Genomic DNA, 15,594 nt, shown 5'->3' on the forward strand with positions numbered 1-15,594 from the left:
AGGTTTTGGATGCTTTTGCCAGGTTCAGACCACTGTCCACTTCAGTCGACCGCGAATCTCCTTGAAAGTCAACGACGGCCCCAACTGAAACAACACAAAAGAAAGACTCAGACCTTTATTTATAATGTTCACGTCTTATTTAGCACACAGCAGCTCTAAGATAAGCTCCAGAGAAAACCACTGTGCATAATACCTTCGGATACCTCCCCATGTGATTCAAAAACCATCCTCACTCTCAGTGGGATGTTTGACGGTTTGACTGGCGCTTGTTCTCACGGCGACGCCCTCCTTTCTCCCCCCGCAGGACCGGAGGAGGCCGCTCGGGGACATTCTGTGCCATCTGCAGCATCAACGAGATGATCCAGCAGCAGAACATCGTGGACGTGTTCCACACCGTCAAGACTCTGAGGAACAACAAGACGCACATGGTGGAGACTCTGGTGAGGTTCCTCTCCTCTGTTCATGTTAAAGGGCGTCTGACAGCTCGGACCACTCGTTGAACTAAAATGCACTTAAGTTTTATGTATTTTGAATTTTGAAAATGTTATCCCAGAATAGCTCATTTTTTTTAGGTTTATAATTTCACTTCCTGTTTTCGCTTCCTGTTTCCAGCAAACACAATCTTTTTATTTGACAAATGAAAATATATGAGAGCATTTGGTTGAAGCAAGTTTAGAATGTTAAAAAAGTGATTTATTTTGTGTAAATTGTGCCTGGAATGAGTCTAGTGTGATGTCACTTCCTTTAATTTTCTACAGATTTTTCGCCACAAATACTTATTTGATTGGTGTAAAACTATATGTACAACAGGTATAAATACACCAAATAAAGTCAAAATTAGAAAATGGTAAAAACCTGTCATGCGCCCTTTAAAGTTAAAGGTAAAAGACAATATGTAAAAAGAGGATCTGCTTATGTTATAGTTCAATTCTATAAGTACCTGGAAAAAAGGTTAATATGTTGCATTTCAAATTCACATACATTAAAAACAGTATTCCTTTTATATTATAAGTACATGATCAAATGAGTTTGTTTCCTCCAGATTAGACTAGTGTTTTGAATTTGAATAAATACTTATTGACTGACACGCACAAAAAAAACAAGAAAATAGGTGTATTTACTTTTACTTTTTTGAAAAACAATATTCTCAGCCAAATCTAAATAGTTGTGTGGCGCCTGCTGCTTTTGGCGCCACACAACACACAAACACACCTGAGAGCGTGTGCACAGCGGCATCAGACGTCTGCAGGAGATTAGCGTTTCCAGACTGCGCCGCGTGTACAGAGAGAGGCGGCTCCGGCGGCCAACACCAAACAGTCTGCGGATCAGCACCAGATTAACAAGGATTTCACTTTTATTGGTTTGGGTGAAATACAATTCAAAATCCAAATGAAAACTTTAGTGAAGTTTTATATCTGTGTGTATATTTATGATCATGTATCCTGTAAACTGCCCAGACAAACCGAACCAGTATTGGGTCTAATGCCACTTATCATTATATTTTATACATTTTTCATTTAGGAGTGCGGTATTCCATAAGTAAATTGCATTATTTAGGGTAGAATTTTGGGTGAAACACTTCTCAAACAATATTCTAGGCATAAAAAGATCATGGTAAAATGAATAAAGTTTGAAATTAGGTGTTAGAGTTAAAAACAGCCAACAGCGGTGCGTGACCTCAATCAGGACCACGGTGATTGAAAGAAAAATGCATTAACTCGGAGCGCACGCATGCTTGTCCTTGTTTGGTCCAGTTTGAGTCCAGTTTGATTAGGGATGTCAAGATTATTAAGTTAATCCATAACCTTGATTATTCAGGTCACAATATAGCCGTTAAAAAAACTAAAATGATAATCAGGACAATTTTAGAAGCAAAATTTGGTATTTTCTGTTCAATATACAGCCCCAAAAAAGACCTAAATGTAAAGAACATTTTTATCTGGCTGTTTTTGTCTCACTTAACTTCATTTTGTCTTTCAGAAAGTTAAATATTGTAAACCTGGTCATATACTTGAGGAATAGCAACACAGGAAATGAAAGAAACTTAAAGATTTCACTGTTCAGTCACAGCCGCAGTAATCGCGAGCAATCGTTAAATCGTGACATTGTTTCTCACAACAATCGTGACACTAAACTCCGATACCGTGACACCCCTTGTCCTGATTTAGTCACGGTTAACTTTGATGTGTCGTGCCTAACTGTAAGTGTGAGCAAACGTTGTGGGACAATAAACTCGTTCTGAGCGCTCCGTTCTCGCCGGTCACACCCGTCTGTTTTGTCCCTTCACAGGAGCAGTACAAGTTCTGTTACGAAGTGGCCCTGGAGGCGCTCAGCTCGTTCTGATCGGCTCCCGACCTCCCATCAGTCTCAGCCGTGGGACACACACAAAGTGCAAACGAACCCGGCCCCCTGTGAGCGAGCGAGTGATTATGCGTGTGCGTGTGGAGCGAGCGTGTGCGTGTGGAGCGATTGTGCGTGTGCGTGTGGAGCGAGCATGTGCGTGTGGAGCGAGCGTGTGCGTGTGGAGCGATTGTGCGTGTGGAGCGATTGTGCGTGTGCGTGTGGAGCGAGCGTGTGCGTGTGGAGCGATTGTGCGTGTGCGTGTGGAGCGAGCGTGTGCGTGTGGAGCGAGCGTGTGCGTGTGGAGCATGCATGCGGGGGGCGTAAAGCAGAGGGGCATGAACCTTAACGTGTGCCTGAAACTGTACAGAAGAGAAAATCCCGGACTTTATATTGCTTGTACAGAAAACAAACAAAAAAATATTATGTTGAAAAATCAAAGTTTAAGAAAAAAAAAAAAAAAAAAAAAAAAGCGTCATTCTCCGCCGTCCTCCGCTGGGCCGTGATGTGACTATTGTACAGAATTTTCTTTCAAGATCTATTCTATGCCTTGAATGTTGTCTCCTTCTCGGGGCTGAATGCACATTTTAAGAAACTTTATCTGGGTGGGGGAAGAAGAAAAAAATGTTGCCTTCTTGACTAATTGAGCAGGAAACGCAATGAAGTATTTATTTGTGGACGTGGCTGTTAACCATAATTCATCTGAGTGGATCAAAGCTAAACAAATAGGCGGGCTTGTTAGCGTTTTCAGGCATTTGCTTTGAAATCACGGGCCGTTAAACTTCTCTCGGGCTAGCGCTAACGCGGGGAGGAAAAAACATGAATGATAAATGGGCCGATGCCGCCGAGTAATTGGCTACACTGAATCTTACATGGGCCATTTCCTTGAACGCACAAGTGAGAGGCGCGGTAATTAGTTTTCTTTTCTGGAGGGAAATACGGAGAATATAGATGAATATAGATAGTTCGGCCCCGATTCCAAGTGGGTCTGCGGGACATTTAGGTGATTCTAAAAGTTGGTCAAAAGTGTTTTAGCGTCCGTCCATGACATCTGCTTTGAAAGGCACCGATTATTGAATTGACGGCGATTTACCCAGAGTTAGTCATCGTAATAACGTCATGGATTTGTGCAGTACTCAAAGCACTTACCGTATTTTCCGGACTGTTAGTCGCACCAGCCAGAAAATGCAGAATAGAGAAGAAAAAAACATGTATAAGTTGCACTGGAGTATGAAATAAGGTTGCAAGTGTGAAAATAACAAATAATATCACATATAAGTCGCTCCGGAGTATAAATATAAGTATAAGTCGCACCAAAACTATGAAAAAAGGTGCGACTTATTGTCCGGAAAATACGGTATGTGTTCACGCCAAACCCGTCGCCCAAATGTTGCAAATTCATTGGACAAATCAGAAAACATGAGGTAGTTCAACTCTTAACCAGCTAAAAAGCTATTTAAATCTGTAATAATTATAATACATCCTAAATGCTATGCAGTTTATGTCTTAGTTACAGAAATATGGTGGAGCTTAATTGATTTTGTTGATTAGAAGCCATAGAGTCAACGCTTTTTAAGAACATTAGAGCAACTTCAATGACAATCAGATCTGGTTGGTGTTGTTCATACTAAATTTGAACAGATATATACATATACATATATATTGTATCCATGTATGGGTGGTGCTTTTGCCTAGTTTATGCCTTGGGAAGGGTCTGTAAATGATCATGTTGAGGCCATTGATTCTCAGAGTAGTGTTGTGCAATGTTAGTTTTACAGATGACTGAAGAGGAGGATGTTTGTTCCGGATTCAGGCCCATTTAAGTCCTGGTTTAATCAACTTATTTCATATTTACCTGGGTTTCCCCCTCATTGCTTGTAATGTTTAACAGCTTGAAGTGTGCATTCAAACCAAATGTGTACATAGAAAATGTAAACCACAGTCAAACAAACAGACATCACACCAGACATTCTCATTATCATTTGAACTGCTCTTTCCATATATTACAATGACGTGGTTATCGTGTATTTATTTACGTTTTGATTTTTTGAAACAACTGCATCGACATTTGCGAGAGTCTCGTAACTTTTAGAAACAATATGTCAGAAAGTTGTTACTCTCCTTCGAGCGAGTTGGGCGACTTTGAAACGAACTTCGCCGAACGATCGGTAAACAAAAGCTAATACATTTTTAATAGCAACAATCAGACCGGCCCTCGCTGTGTTTGGACTCGTCAAACAAATGATTGTGAGAAGAGGCTTTTGGTTCTTGGCTCGGGGAAAGACAAACAGAATAAGAAATGTATTTTCCTCTTAGCTGGACCGAAAGGGAAGGTTGAAGAAGAGTGCACAGCAGCAAATCGACAAGGACAGACAATTCCTCACTGAACAAAGTGAACAAAGAGATCTGGATTTTACAAATTATCAAGACAATACTTAATGTGAAAATGGCCTGTTTAAAAAAATTCTAATAACTAACAACAAATAACATTCAAGTCAATTGGCTGTTGTTCTTGTTTTGGACAGGTGATATTAAGTATTTGGAAAAATTTGAATGAAATTGTTTAGAATGCCGATAAAATATGGTGCTAATGATCATAGGATGAATTAAAATGGTTTACAATTTTAGTACAGTGATGAAAATTAAAAACATATTGGCAAGCATTATTACCACTAAATGATTTGAAATGTGCTGTGTAAGTCTGTTTTACTAGGCACTTGAACCACTGACTGCCAAACAATTGTATTTTAGAATTAAAACACAGAATATGTATTGCATTATCTAAAGCTTTAAACACCTAAAACTAGTGATGGGAAAGTTTGAAATGCCCAAATTATTTAAATATTTTTTCACTATATCCGATCATCAATTTATAAAGTTTCCAACGAAAAGCCTGTTTGATACATGTTGAACTTTTTCCATGATATGTCTTTTTGTTGTGATTCTGAAGTCTTTTGAGGCTCTTATTGTGGACCTATCAAGACATACTGATTTACTTTTTAACTTTTTTTTAATATATATTTTGTTACTTTTTGTCTGAAATGTGTACATTTTTGTATATGATTATTGTTATGAAGATTATTTGTGTTTTAAGTCTGATGAAGCCATTTGTTGTTTAGTTGTTTGAAATGTGGTTACAATGAAATAAAAGGACCAAAATGCTGCCTCATGTTTTGTGTTAATGACACAATGTGTATTTTAAAATGTTGAAAGTCACACACCTTTAAATACACAATTCAATATATTAGTTGTTTGTGCTGTCATCAGTCTCCTCTTATCATCCTACTCTCAACATCATGTTCTCATCATCCTGTTCTCATCATCCTGTTCTCATCATCCTACTCTCATCATCCTGTTCTCATCATCCTACTCTCATCATCCTGTTCTCATCATCCTACTCTCATCATCCTGCTCGTCATCCTGTTCTCATCTTCCTGTTTTCATCGTCCTGTTCTTATCATCATGTTCTCATCATCCTGTTTTCATCATTCAGTTCTCCTCTTCCTGCTCTCATCAACCTGTTCTCATCATCCTGTTCTCATCATCCTACTCTCATCATCCTGTTCTCATCATCCTACTCTCATCATCCTGCTCTTGTCATCCTGTTCTCATCTTCCTGTTTTCATCGTCCTGTTCTTATCATGTTCTCATCATCCTGTTTTCATCATTCAGTTCTCCTCTTCCTGCTCTCATCATTCTGTTCTCATCTTCCTGTTTTCATCATTCAGTTCTCCTCTTCCTGCTCTCATCATCCTGTTCTCATCTTCCTGTTCTCATCATTCTGTTCTCATCTTCCTGTTCTCATCATCCTGTTCTCATCATCTTGCTCTCATCATCCTGCGTCAATCTGCTAAAAATATGATTTGGCCCTTGTCGTTCATCATGTGTTTCTCTAAAATAGATGTCAAGACCACCCCAGTCTACCAGGTGACATGCTTATACATCTGTAATAATTGCGACAATATTGTTGTAACATGTTATATTGAAGATTTCCTTCACAATACAACTTTGGTAACATTATTGCACATAATAAGCACTGATGTATCCCTGTTTTATCTATCAGAAGGATTTCAAAACATTCATTACAGCAATTGTATCACCAGCTGTTCTCTAAATAAGCTACAACACTGTCGAAATTAAGAAACTTTTATGAGGCGGCTATTTCATTCAGCATTCACAAATGATTGTTTTTGTCACACCCAAATTGTCTTTGTCCCTCCCAAAGTCAGGATATAACATTTTCATAATACTTTTCAGAAAGCAAAAAAAGTCATATTTTTGATTTTCTCGACAAATTAACTATGAAATAATTAGACCCTATTTCCCCATATCACCTACAGGCCTTTTGAACTGAACCGAGTCGATTGTACTTCACTTCTCCTCAAATCCTGACACCTCCAGCTTGTATTTGCCCTCTTTGAAATCCTCCTTAAGCTGCACAAATGAAAGCCTATAGGTGAACGTTCCTCTTTCTGATCAATGAGAGCAGCTCTGAGCCAGCCTCCTCATCCTTTATTTAGACCCCTGATTCCCCGTGCGCTCAATAATATTCATGAGATGGTAATTAGCCTAAGCACCAAGGACAGGGCCTGTACCGCGGCATTAGAACAATCCATCAGAAACACTAAGGGGCTCCTCAGGGGGACGCTGTCTGTCAGAGCTGCTTATTGCTTTCAAACAGGTACAAAGAACATGTAACATACAAGAGTGTCCGGGCTTAATATTGGCAACCTTGACAAGGAGGCAAAATGTTGTTAATCTCGGTGTAAAAAGAGTGTCATGGGCTCAAAGTTTTTATCGTAAAAGTATTGGAAAACAAATATTTTATTGTGTTTCAGCTGGAAGTGACCGGCACTAAGGTAAAACTAAGACTTAAGGCATTTGGAGCTCTGAAATCAGATTGATCAAAATTAGTCCAGAGTATCGACTTTAAAAACTTCAAAAGCTGTAAAAATAACTAACAAAATTTAAAGGCGGATAAAATATTTTTGTCACTTATTTGTTTATTTTCCTGGCAAAGAGAGAGACACAAAAAACTGTATTTGGTTTCCATAAATTCTGATGGCTGTGATTGACAGGTGGATTAACCAATCAGAGAAACACATGATCCAATGGAGATCAACAGCCCTGCCCACTTTAAAGTTTGCCATGTTTGCGGAAGTATATTTTTTATTAGTTTTTGCTGGGGTAGGCTTGGCTCCAGTCACCCGCGACCTCAATCAGTGGTAGAAAATTAATAAAATATTAAGAGTTAAACTGCTCTGTGGTAACTAATGTAACAAATTCATTTTTCAACCCCAAAACACATTATGTAAAACTTCAGCAAAATATTTTAAGGGAAAGGAATTTAATTACCCTTTGGCTCCATCTACAGGCAGCAAAGGAGGAAAGCTAGCATTTGTTTAGGTGCAATAAACAAAATGTGAGCAGTTGTAATAAACATGAGTGGAGGCAGAAAGGCTCAGAACTAGTCTGGGGATGATTTATGGTCTTGAAAACAGCACAGAAGATCTCGCGGAGCAATGTCAGGTAGAATATGACATCACATTGGGGTTGTGTGTGTGTTTCTGATGCTCGGAGGGGAGAGGACTTTCTAAACAGGATTCATGAATTATGAATTTGTGAATGAAGCTCCGTATTTTCAGCTTTCACATAATACAATAAACGAAAATCACAAATTTGGGGAAAAAAAGAGAAAATGCTGTTTATCTCAGTTTCCCCGAGGCCGACATGTACCTGAAATTAGCCCGCTCTGCCACAAATGTTAACCTATCATCTAGGGATGAGCCCTGGGCGCAGAGCAGCAGTTCAAGACGCTCCTCTGTCGCTGAACTCTCGCCCGTTCTGTTACATGTGAAGTGTTCAGATTCAAGACAGATAGAGACTGTGTGTGTCCCTCGTGTCCCTCGTACAAATAATGCCAAAAAGTCACATCTCAGAAAAAATATTTCAGGCGTCAGACCAAATAACTTAAGGAAAATAACAATCACAAATGACACAAATACACAAATGAATAAACACGTAAAATGTGGACTGCTAAACATTAGAGCAATTTCCTCCAAATCGCTCTTAGTTAATGAATTAATTAGTGACTATAACATAGATCTTCTAGCTCTAACTGAAACGTGGCTTCAACAAGACGACTACGTCAGACTAAATGAGTCCACCCCACCCACCCATGTTAACCCCACCCACCCATGTTAACCCCACCCACCCATGTTAACCCCACCCACCCATGTTAACTTTCAGACTGCCAGGAGCACAGGCCGAGGTGGTGGTGTTGCAGTGATCTCACACTCAAGCCTACTCATGAGCCCTAAAACTAACAATGCATTTCACTCATTTGAAAGCCTTATGCTGTCGATCACATGTCCAAATATGAAAAACCTAAAAGGAGTTTTGTTCATAGTTATCTACCGACCTCCTGGTCCCTATTCAGAGTTTTTAACAGAGTTTTCTGACTTTATATCAAACTTAGTGTTAGCCTGGGATAAAGTAGTTATAGCTGGAGACTTTAAGATCCACGTGAACATGAGTGATGACGCTCTCAGTAATGCCTTCAGCGCCTTGTTAGACAGCATTGGTTTCACTCAGAATGTAAATAAACCGACTCACACTCACAAGAACACTCTGGATCTTGTCCTAACGTATGGAACAGAGATTAGTGACCTCATTGTCCTCCCTCAAAACCCTATATTGTCAGATCATTTCCTAATTACCTTTCAGTTTATTCTTAAAGATCATCCAGTCCCACAAAATAAAGTTATAATGAAAAGGACAATATCTGAAAAATCTATCTCAAAATTCAAAGAAATAATAGAGCCAATATTCAGTGACATGTCATGTGATCCTGCTGAGAACAGTTTTAGTCCCAGTTTAAGTGATCAATGTGTCGACTTGACCATGAATTCTGTGAAGTCTGCTCTTGACGTTGTAGCGCCGTTAAAACAGAAGGTCATTAGGCCAAAGCGCGCCTCCCCATGGTACAACCAAGAACTGCGTTCACATAAACAAAGAGTTAGAAAGTTAGAGGGATTATTTCGTCGCTCTCACACAGAAGAATCCCTAAAAGCATGGAAAAGTTGCCTGCTGTCCTATAAGCAGGCTCTGCGTAAGGCCCAAACCAGATATTATTCAAATCTAATAGAAGTCAACAAAAGTAACACTAAATTCCTTTTCAGCACTGTAGCTAGGCTAACAAACTGTCACAGTGCAGTAGAGCCCTCAATCCCAGCTACACTCAGCTCTGATGATTTCCTCCTATTTTTTAATAATAAAATAAAAACAATCAGAGATATGTCGGTGTAATCCCTCATTCGTCCAGGCGTGTTCCATAGTAGAAAAAGCTTCAGTTGTAGTCATCTGGACTCAGTTTGAAAAAGTTGACGTTTCGACTCTCATCCAAGAGTCATTGTCAATAACAGAATTTAGGTCGAGAACTCCGATATTAATACTGTTCTGTGGTAAGACCCGCCCATTGGGAGGAGCCTTCCTGAAGTAGAAAGAGTTGTTTGTTTCAACAGAAACTCCCCCCTTGTATCTACCGAGCTAGCCTATTCAGAATCTTAATGGACTATTAGAAACCTCTTTGTCTTAGTGAGACCCTGGCTCAACCACCCTGAGTACCTGATTAGCATCTGAATGTCCTGGAAAGGTAAAGGACCAGGACATTCAGATGCTAATCAGGTACTCAGGGTGGTTGAGCCAGGGTCTCACTAAGACAAAGAGGTTTCTAATAGTCCATTAAGATTCTGAATAGGCTAGCTCGGTAGATACAAGGGGGGAGTTTCTGTTGAAACAAACAACTCTTTCTACTTCAGGAAGGCTCCTCCCAATGGGCGGGTCTTACCACAGAACAGTATTAATATCGGAGTTCTCGACCTAAATTCTGTTATTGACAATGACTCTTGGATGAGAGTCGAAACGTCTACTTTTTCAAACTGAGTCCAGATGACTACAACTGAAGCTTTTTCTACTAAACAATCAGAGATAAATTAGATGAAATTACCCCCGCTATTCGCCCTGAACAAGCCCAAGCTGTAAATCTAACGTCCCATATAAATCCACCTGTAAACTTAGAAAGGTTCACAGCTGTTGATCAAGCAGAGATAACTTCAGCCATTATGTCCTCTAAAAGCTCAACTTGTGTCCTAGACCCCATTCCAAGCAGACTCCTCAAAGACATTCTTCCCCTAATTATAGACCCTATTCTTAATATAATAAATACTTCACTCGAAAGTGGCTATGTTCCACAGTCCTTCAAACATGCAGTCATTAAACCGCTTCTGAAAAAGCCTAATCTAGATCCCGACCTATTGGTAAACTACAGACCTATTTCAAATCTTCCCTTCGTCTCTAAAATCCTTGAAAAAGTTGTAGTAAAACAGCTTTGTCGCCACCTGCAGGACAATAACTTATTTGAAGTTTTCCAGTCAGGGTTCAGAGCCCACCACAGCACTGAAACTGCACTAGTTAAAGTCACAAATGATTTGTTATTAGCCGCTGACGATGGACTGGTCTCAATCCTGGTTCTGTTGGACCTGAGCGCAGCGTTTGACACCATTGACCACAACATTCTACTGCAGAGGTTAGAATGTGATGTAGGTGTTGGAGGAACAGCCCTCAGCTGGTTTAAATCCTATCTATCTGATAGGTTCCAATTTGTTAATGTAAACCAGAGCTCCTCACCAAGCTCTAAAGTAATTTACGGTGTGCCACAGGGTTCGGTACTCGGTCCAATTCTGTTTACTCTTTATATGCTGCCATTAGGCAACATTATCAGAAAGCATGGCATTAACTTCCACTGCTATGCAGATGACACTCAGCTGTATTTATCAATGAAACCTGATCAGAGCGATCAAGTAGACAGACTTAGTGCTTGTGTGAAGGAGATAAAAACCTGGATGACACTAAACTACCTGCTTCTTAACCCTGAAAAAACCGAGGTCATTGTGCTTGGCCCTAAGCATCTACGAGACGCTCTATCTGAGCAGATAGTCACACTGGACAATGTCAGTGTAGCCTCCAGTTCTACTGTAAGAAACCTTGGAGTCTTATTTGACCAGGAGCTCTCATTTAAAGCTCATATAAATCAAGCTTGTAAAACAGCCTATTTCCATTTGTGCAACATAGCCAAAATCAGAAGAATCCTGCCTAAAAGTGATGCCGAAAAACTTATCCATGCATTTGTAATGACTAGATTAGACTACTGTAACTCCCTGCTTGCAGCGTGTCCTAAAAGCTCCATAAAAAGCTTTCAACTGGTTCAAAATGCAGAAGCAAGATTACTAACAGGAACAAAAAGAAGAGAGCACATTACGCCAGTGCTGAAGTCTCTTCACTGGCTCCCCGTCGAGTCTAGAATCAAATTCAAAATTCTACTCTTGACCTACAAAGCCATAAATGACATGGCCCCATCCTACCTCAAAGATGCTATAGAACCATATCATCCAAACAGAGCTCTTCGCTCACAGAATGATGGCCTTCTGGTGGTGCCAAGAGTCTCTAAAAGTACTGTAGGAGGTAGAGCGTTTAGCTACCAAGCCCCTGTGTTATGGAATCAGCTCCCGACCCATGTTAAATATGCTGACACAGTCTCTTCATTTAAGTCCAGGCTTAAAACGTTCCTCTTCGAAATCGCTTATGGTCAGAGTAGTTAGGAACAGAAAGATAAACCCACAGCTTCAGCTACGCTGCCCTAGGAGTAACTGTGCTGGGGGAAGTATGACAGCTTGAGCACTATCCTCTTCTTCTTCTGACTACTTATGCTATCAAACAATATTTATTTTTTGATTCCACTTGCAAACTGTTCACCGCCTTCTTTTCTTTCTCTCACTCCTGAGGACCTGTGGACCCAGATGCCCCTCCCCTGGTGAAGTGGTCCCTGCCCTGTGTGGACGGTCCCTCTTCTGCCTGAAGAGTGGGTCCAGCTCGCCTCCGACGGTCCCTCATCTGCCTGAAGAGTGGGTCCAGCTCGCCTCCGACGGTCCCTCTTCTGCCTGAAGAGTGGGTCCAGCTCGACTCAGACGGTCCCTCATCTGCCTGAAGAGTGGGTCCAGTTCGCCTCAGTCGGTCCCTCATCTGCCTGAAGAGTGGGTCCAGCTCCAGTCTCCTCGTGTCCGTCTGTCCGTCTGTGAGAGTCGGATCTCTCCTTCACTGGAACTCCTCCAGGTTTCTACGCTTTTTTCCCAAAGAGGTTTTTTTGTAGTTTTTCCTGGCCGAGAAGGAGAGTCTAAGGACCCTGGGACATCGTCCCTCGCCACCACAGACATTGTCTGACTTCATCGCCACCACAGACATTGTCTGACTTCATCGCCACCACAGACATTGTCTGACTTCATCGCCACCACAGACATTGTCTGACTTCATCGCCACCACAGACATTGTTGATTCATTTCTCCCTGTGGCCCTCAGAGGCAACTGTTGTTGTGATTTTGGGCCTTACAAAAATAAATTGATTTGATTTGATTTGATTTAACCCAGGTATGTTTTCGATGAGAGAACAATGTTAGACTATGGTTAAAAGCTCAAAAAAGACCATTTTGCATAATGTGTGCCCTTTAATAACTTTTAATGAATTACCACATGTCTGATTTGTCCAGCTTTCAAACATTTAATGTCATTATTTCCTGAAAAAAACAATTATAAAATGTACTTCTGAAACCAAGAGGCTCTATTTGTGTGAAGACAAACATGGCGCCGTACACATACAAAACAACACAGAGGACTGAGAAAGAATGATGAAGAATCAGCAAAAGAAGACCATGATTGTTGCGAGGACAGAGGTCTTCCGCATTTGAAAGTCACATGCCACAAATTAAAGCTGTGATTGGAAAGTCGTCAAAGTGAAAAATACCTCTCGAATTCGTATTAGCGTATAAATATCTCTTCCAGCAGTAACTCCATTTCCGTGGCAGTCCTATTTGCAGAAAGTTAGAAAGTCACCGTCCAGGCACACTTTGCGCCGGCACTTCTCAACGCACCTCTGACCCGCGTCGCCACATTCATCCTGTTTCCCATTTGCTGTTGGCGGCGTTAGCACTGGAGGCTAACGAGATGCTAACTCATGCAGGACCCCGGGGCCCTCCATCATGTCCCCTCCTCTCGCTGTGAAGTCGCACCAAATGAAGACGTATGGCGAACCTGTCGGCGCCGAAATGAAAAGGACTGCTACATCATCATCATACATTCAGATACATTCAGAAAGTTTTCAAGTTTCTATTCAAACTATTCTTACATGAAGAGGTCCTGGTTATTGATCAAGCTTTTGTTTTATAGCGATGTGAACACTTGGGGATTGGATTGACATTGTAATGAACATAAAAATGGAAAGAATCAATGTTTGGAACGGGACAAATTTAACAGACATTGGACCAGCATTTTCTTTCTTTTTTTATTTAATTTTTGTTTTTAATTTATGAATTAGTCTAAAACTCTCTGGTTTTGTTATGTGATATATTTCAAATTTTGGGGGGAAAGAAACCTTCAAAATAATAATTACACACAACAACTTCAAACATAATGGGGGAATTTCACCTCAATAAATGATTGACTGAACATGTGTTGAGTGTTGATATATAAGTATAAAGTATAAAGAGGAAAAGAAGGTAATGAGAGGTTTTACTGATGATATAAGAAAATAAGTAGAAAATATAGCCGCAAGCGGCAATGATCGGCCCTCGCCACGCCGCCGCCACGCCGCAAGAGGAGGGGGCGCTAACGCGCCCCAATTGTCCTTTTATTACGCCTACTGCTGAATCTGTGAAGCTGTCACATCTTCTCACTTTGTTTTACCATCAAAAAGCAATTTTATTTTGAATTCTTGGCAAAATGTGCGGCTTTGCCGCACAGACACCGTGACTCTTTGAATAAAAATGTGGATAACTTTTGATGGTCCACCCCTGAAGATGAGCCTCACCAAATTTCAGGTTAATAGGGCTAATGCCCTGGGAGGAGTTTGTGAAAGTCTAAAGTGTAAACATGTTCTGGCGATTTCCCCATTGGAATAACAAGGGAGGTTTTGGTCATTGCTACGGCAACGCCATAACAATTATGACATGGGTCTCATTGACTTTTTTGATGGGGATGCCAAAATTGAGTTTTGTGTCAAATTTCATAAAATTTCGCAAAACTAAACATTTAACCTCCATATAAAATCTGTAGGGGGCGCTGTGGCTCCAAATTAATTTATTTCACTTCAAGTAGGTTTAGGGCAAAGAGTTTAACAACTGATTCTAATTTGACGCAATTCGGACTTTATCTGCGCAAACGGCAGAAATTTTAAATATGGGAGATTTCTGAAATTCTAGCTACAGTTTGCGGCTTCGCCGCACAGAGACCGTGACAGGTATCAATGTAATTTGGATAACTTTTGATGTCCCACTCCTCAGTAGCATTTTCACCAAATTTCAGCTTTTTAGGGCCAACGCCCTGGGAGGAGTTTGTAAAAGTACGACGTTTGGAAAAACTCCGAAGTCATGTTTAGCCATTTTTGAAGCAATATGGCCGACATTTGGTTGGGCGGACGGCGTTGCCGTAATAATATTTTTTACTTCTCTTGTCACCATCTACCTCTGCGCCAAATTTCATGATTCTACGATCAGATTTTTTTTGGGTCATTTCCCATCTCTCAATGCATTTTTGGTACATTTGGGGGCGCTGACGCGCCAATTTTTTTTATTTTAGAAAAGGGAAATAGCCAGAATGTAGAGAGGCACGATTTTTAGAGGTGTGCAAATTTTTGTGACTTTTCGTCAATGTTCACTGGGTGAAAAATAGGGGGGTTGGTCCCGAGAAGAAGAAAGAAAGAATAATATTCCGATGCGAAAACAATGTTTCCCATTTTTCAAATATCATAAACTATACATTTTCGGAAAACGCTCGCGCTTTCCTACCTCATGGTGTGGGTCCCTGGTCACTGACGGGTACTTTCGTTAATTTTGAGTGGGCTCCGCCCACTTTGTGTTTTTGGCCCTCTATACAGTAATAATGTTCAATTTTTGCATTACATGCTTATATGCACGGAACATGCAAGAGATGGGGAACGTATTCGTGAGGTACTTAGCGCAAATGAGTGCTTTATATGGGGATGACGACCGCTTCGCGGTCGTCATCCCAATGTAAGGTGCTCGTTTAGTGCGCACTTTTGCACGGGCTTCGCCCGTTTACAACGGTAATGTTCCATTTTCCTACTACTAATTAGTATGCACGGGGCGTGCATGAGTGAAGGAGTGCGTTAGTGAGTGTTTGGAAGTG

At 40.7% G+C, this 15,594-nt stretch overlaps 1 protein-coding gene across 1 annotated transcript in view; it reads left to right on the plus strand.

Annotated features, from left to right (window-relative positions):
• Positions 1–5,504, plus strand: part of ptprt (protein tyrosine phosphatase receptor type T) — a 186,871-nt gene extending 181,367 nt beyond the window's left edge. The window contains 2 exon segments of the mRNA XM_072451758.1: positions 305–440; positions 2,290–5,504. Of these exon segments, the coding sequence (XP_072307859.1) occupies positions 305–440; positions 2,290–2,343 (190 nt within the window). The 3' untranslated portion in view covers positions 2,344–5,504.
• Positions 5,505–15,594: the final 10,090 nt, after the last annotated feature.

Source organism: Eucyclogobius newberryi, unplaced genomic scaffold (assembly GCF_026437365.1).
Source record: "Eucyclogobius newberryi isolate DKJ021-1_F unplaced genomic scaffold, fEucNew1.0.hap1 SCAF_19, whole genome shotgun sequence".
Classification (NCBI taxonomy): Eukaryota; Metazoa; Chordata; class Actinopteri; order Gobiiformes; family Gobiidae; genus Eucyclogobius; species Eucyclogobius newberryi.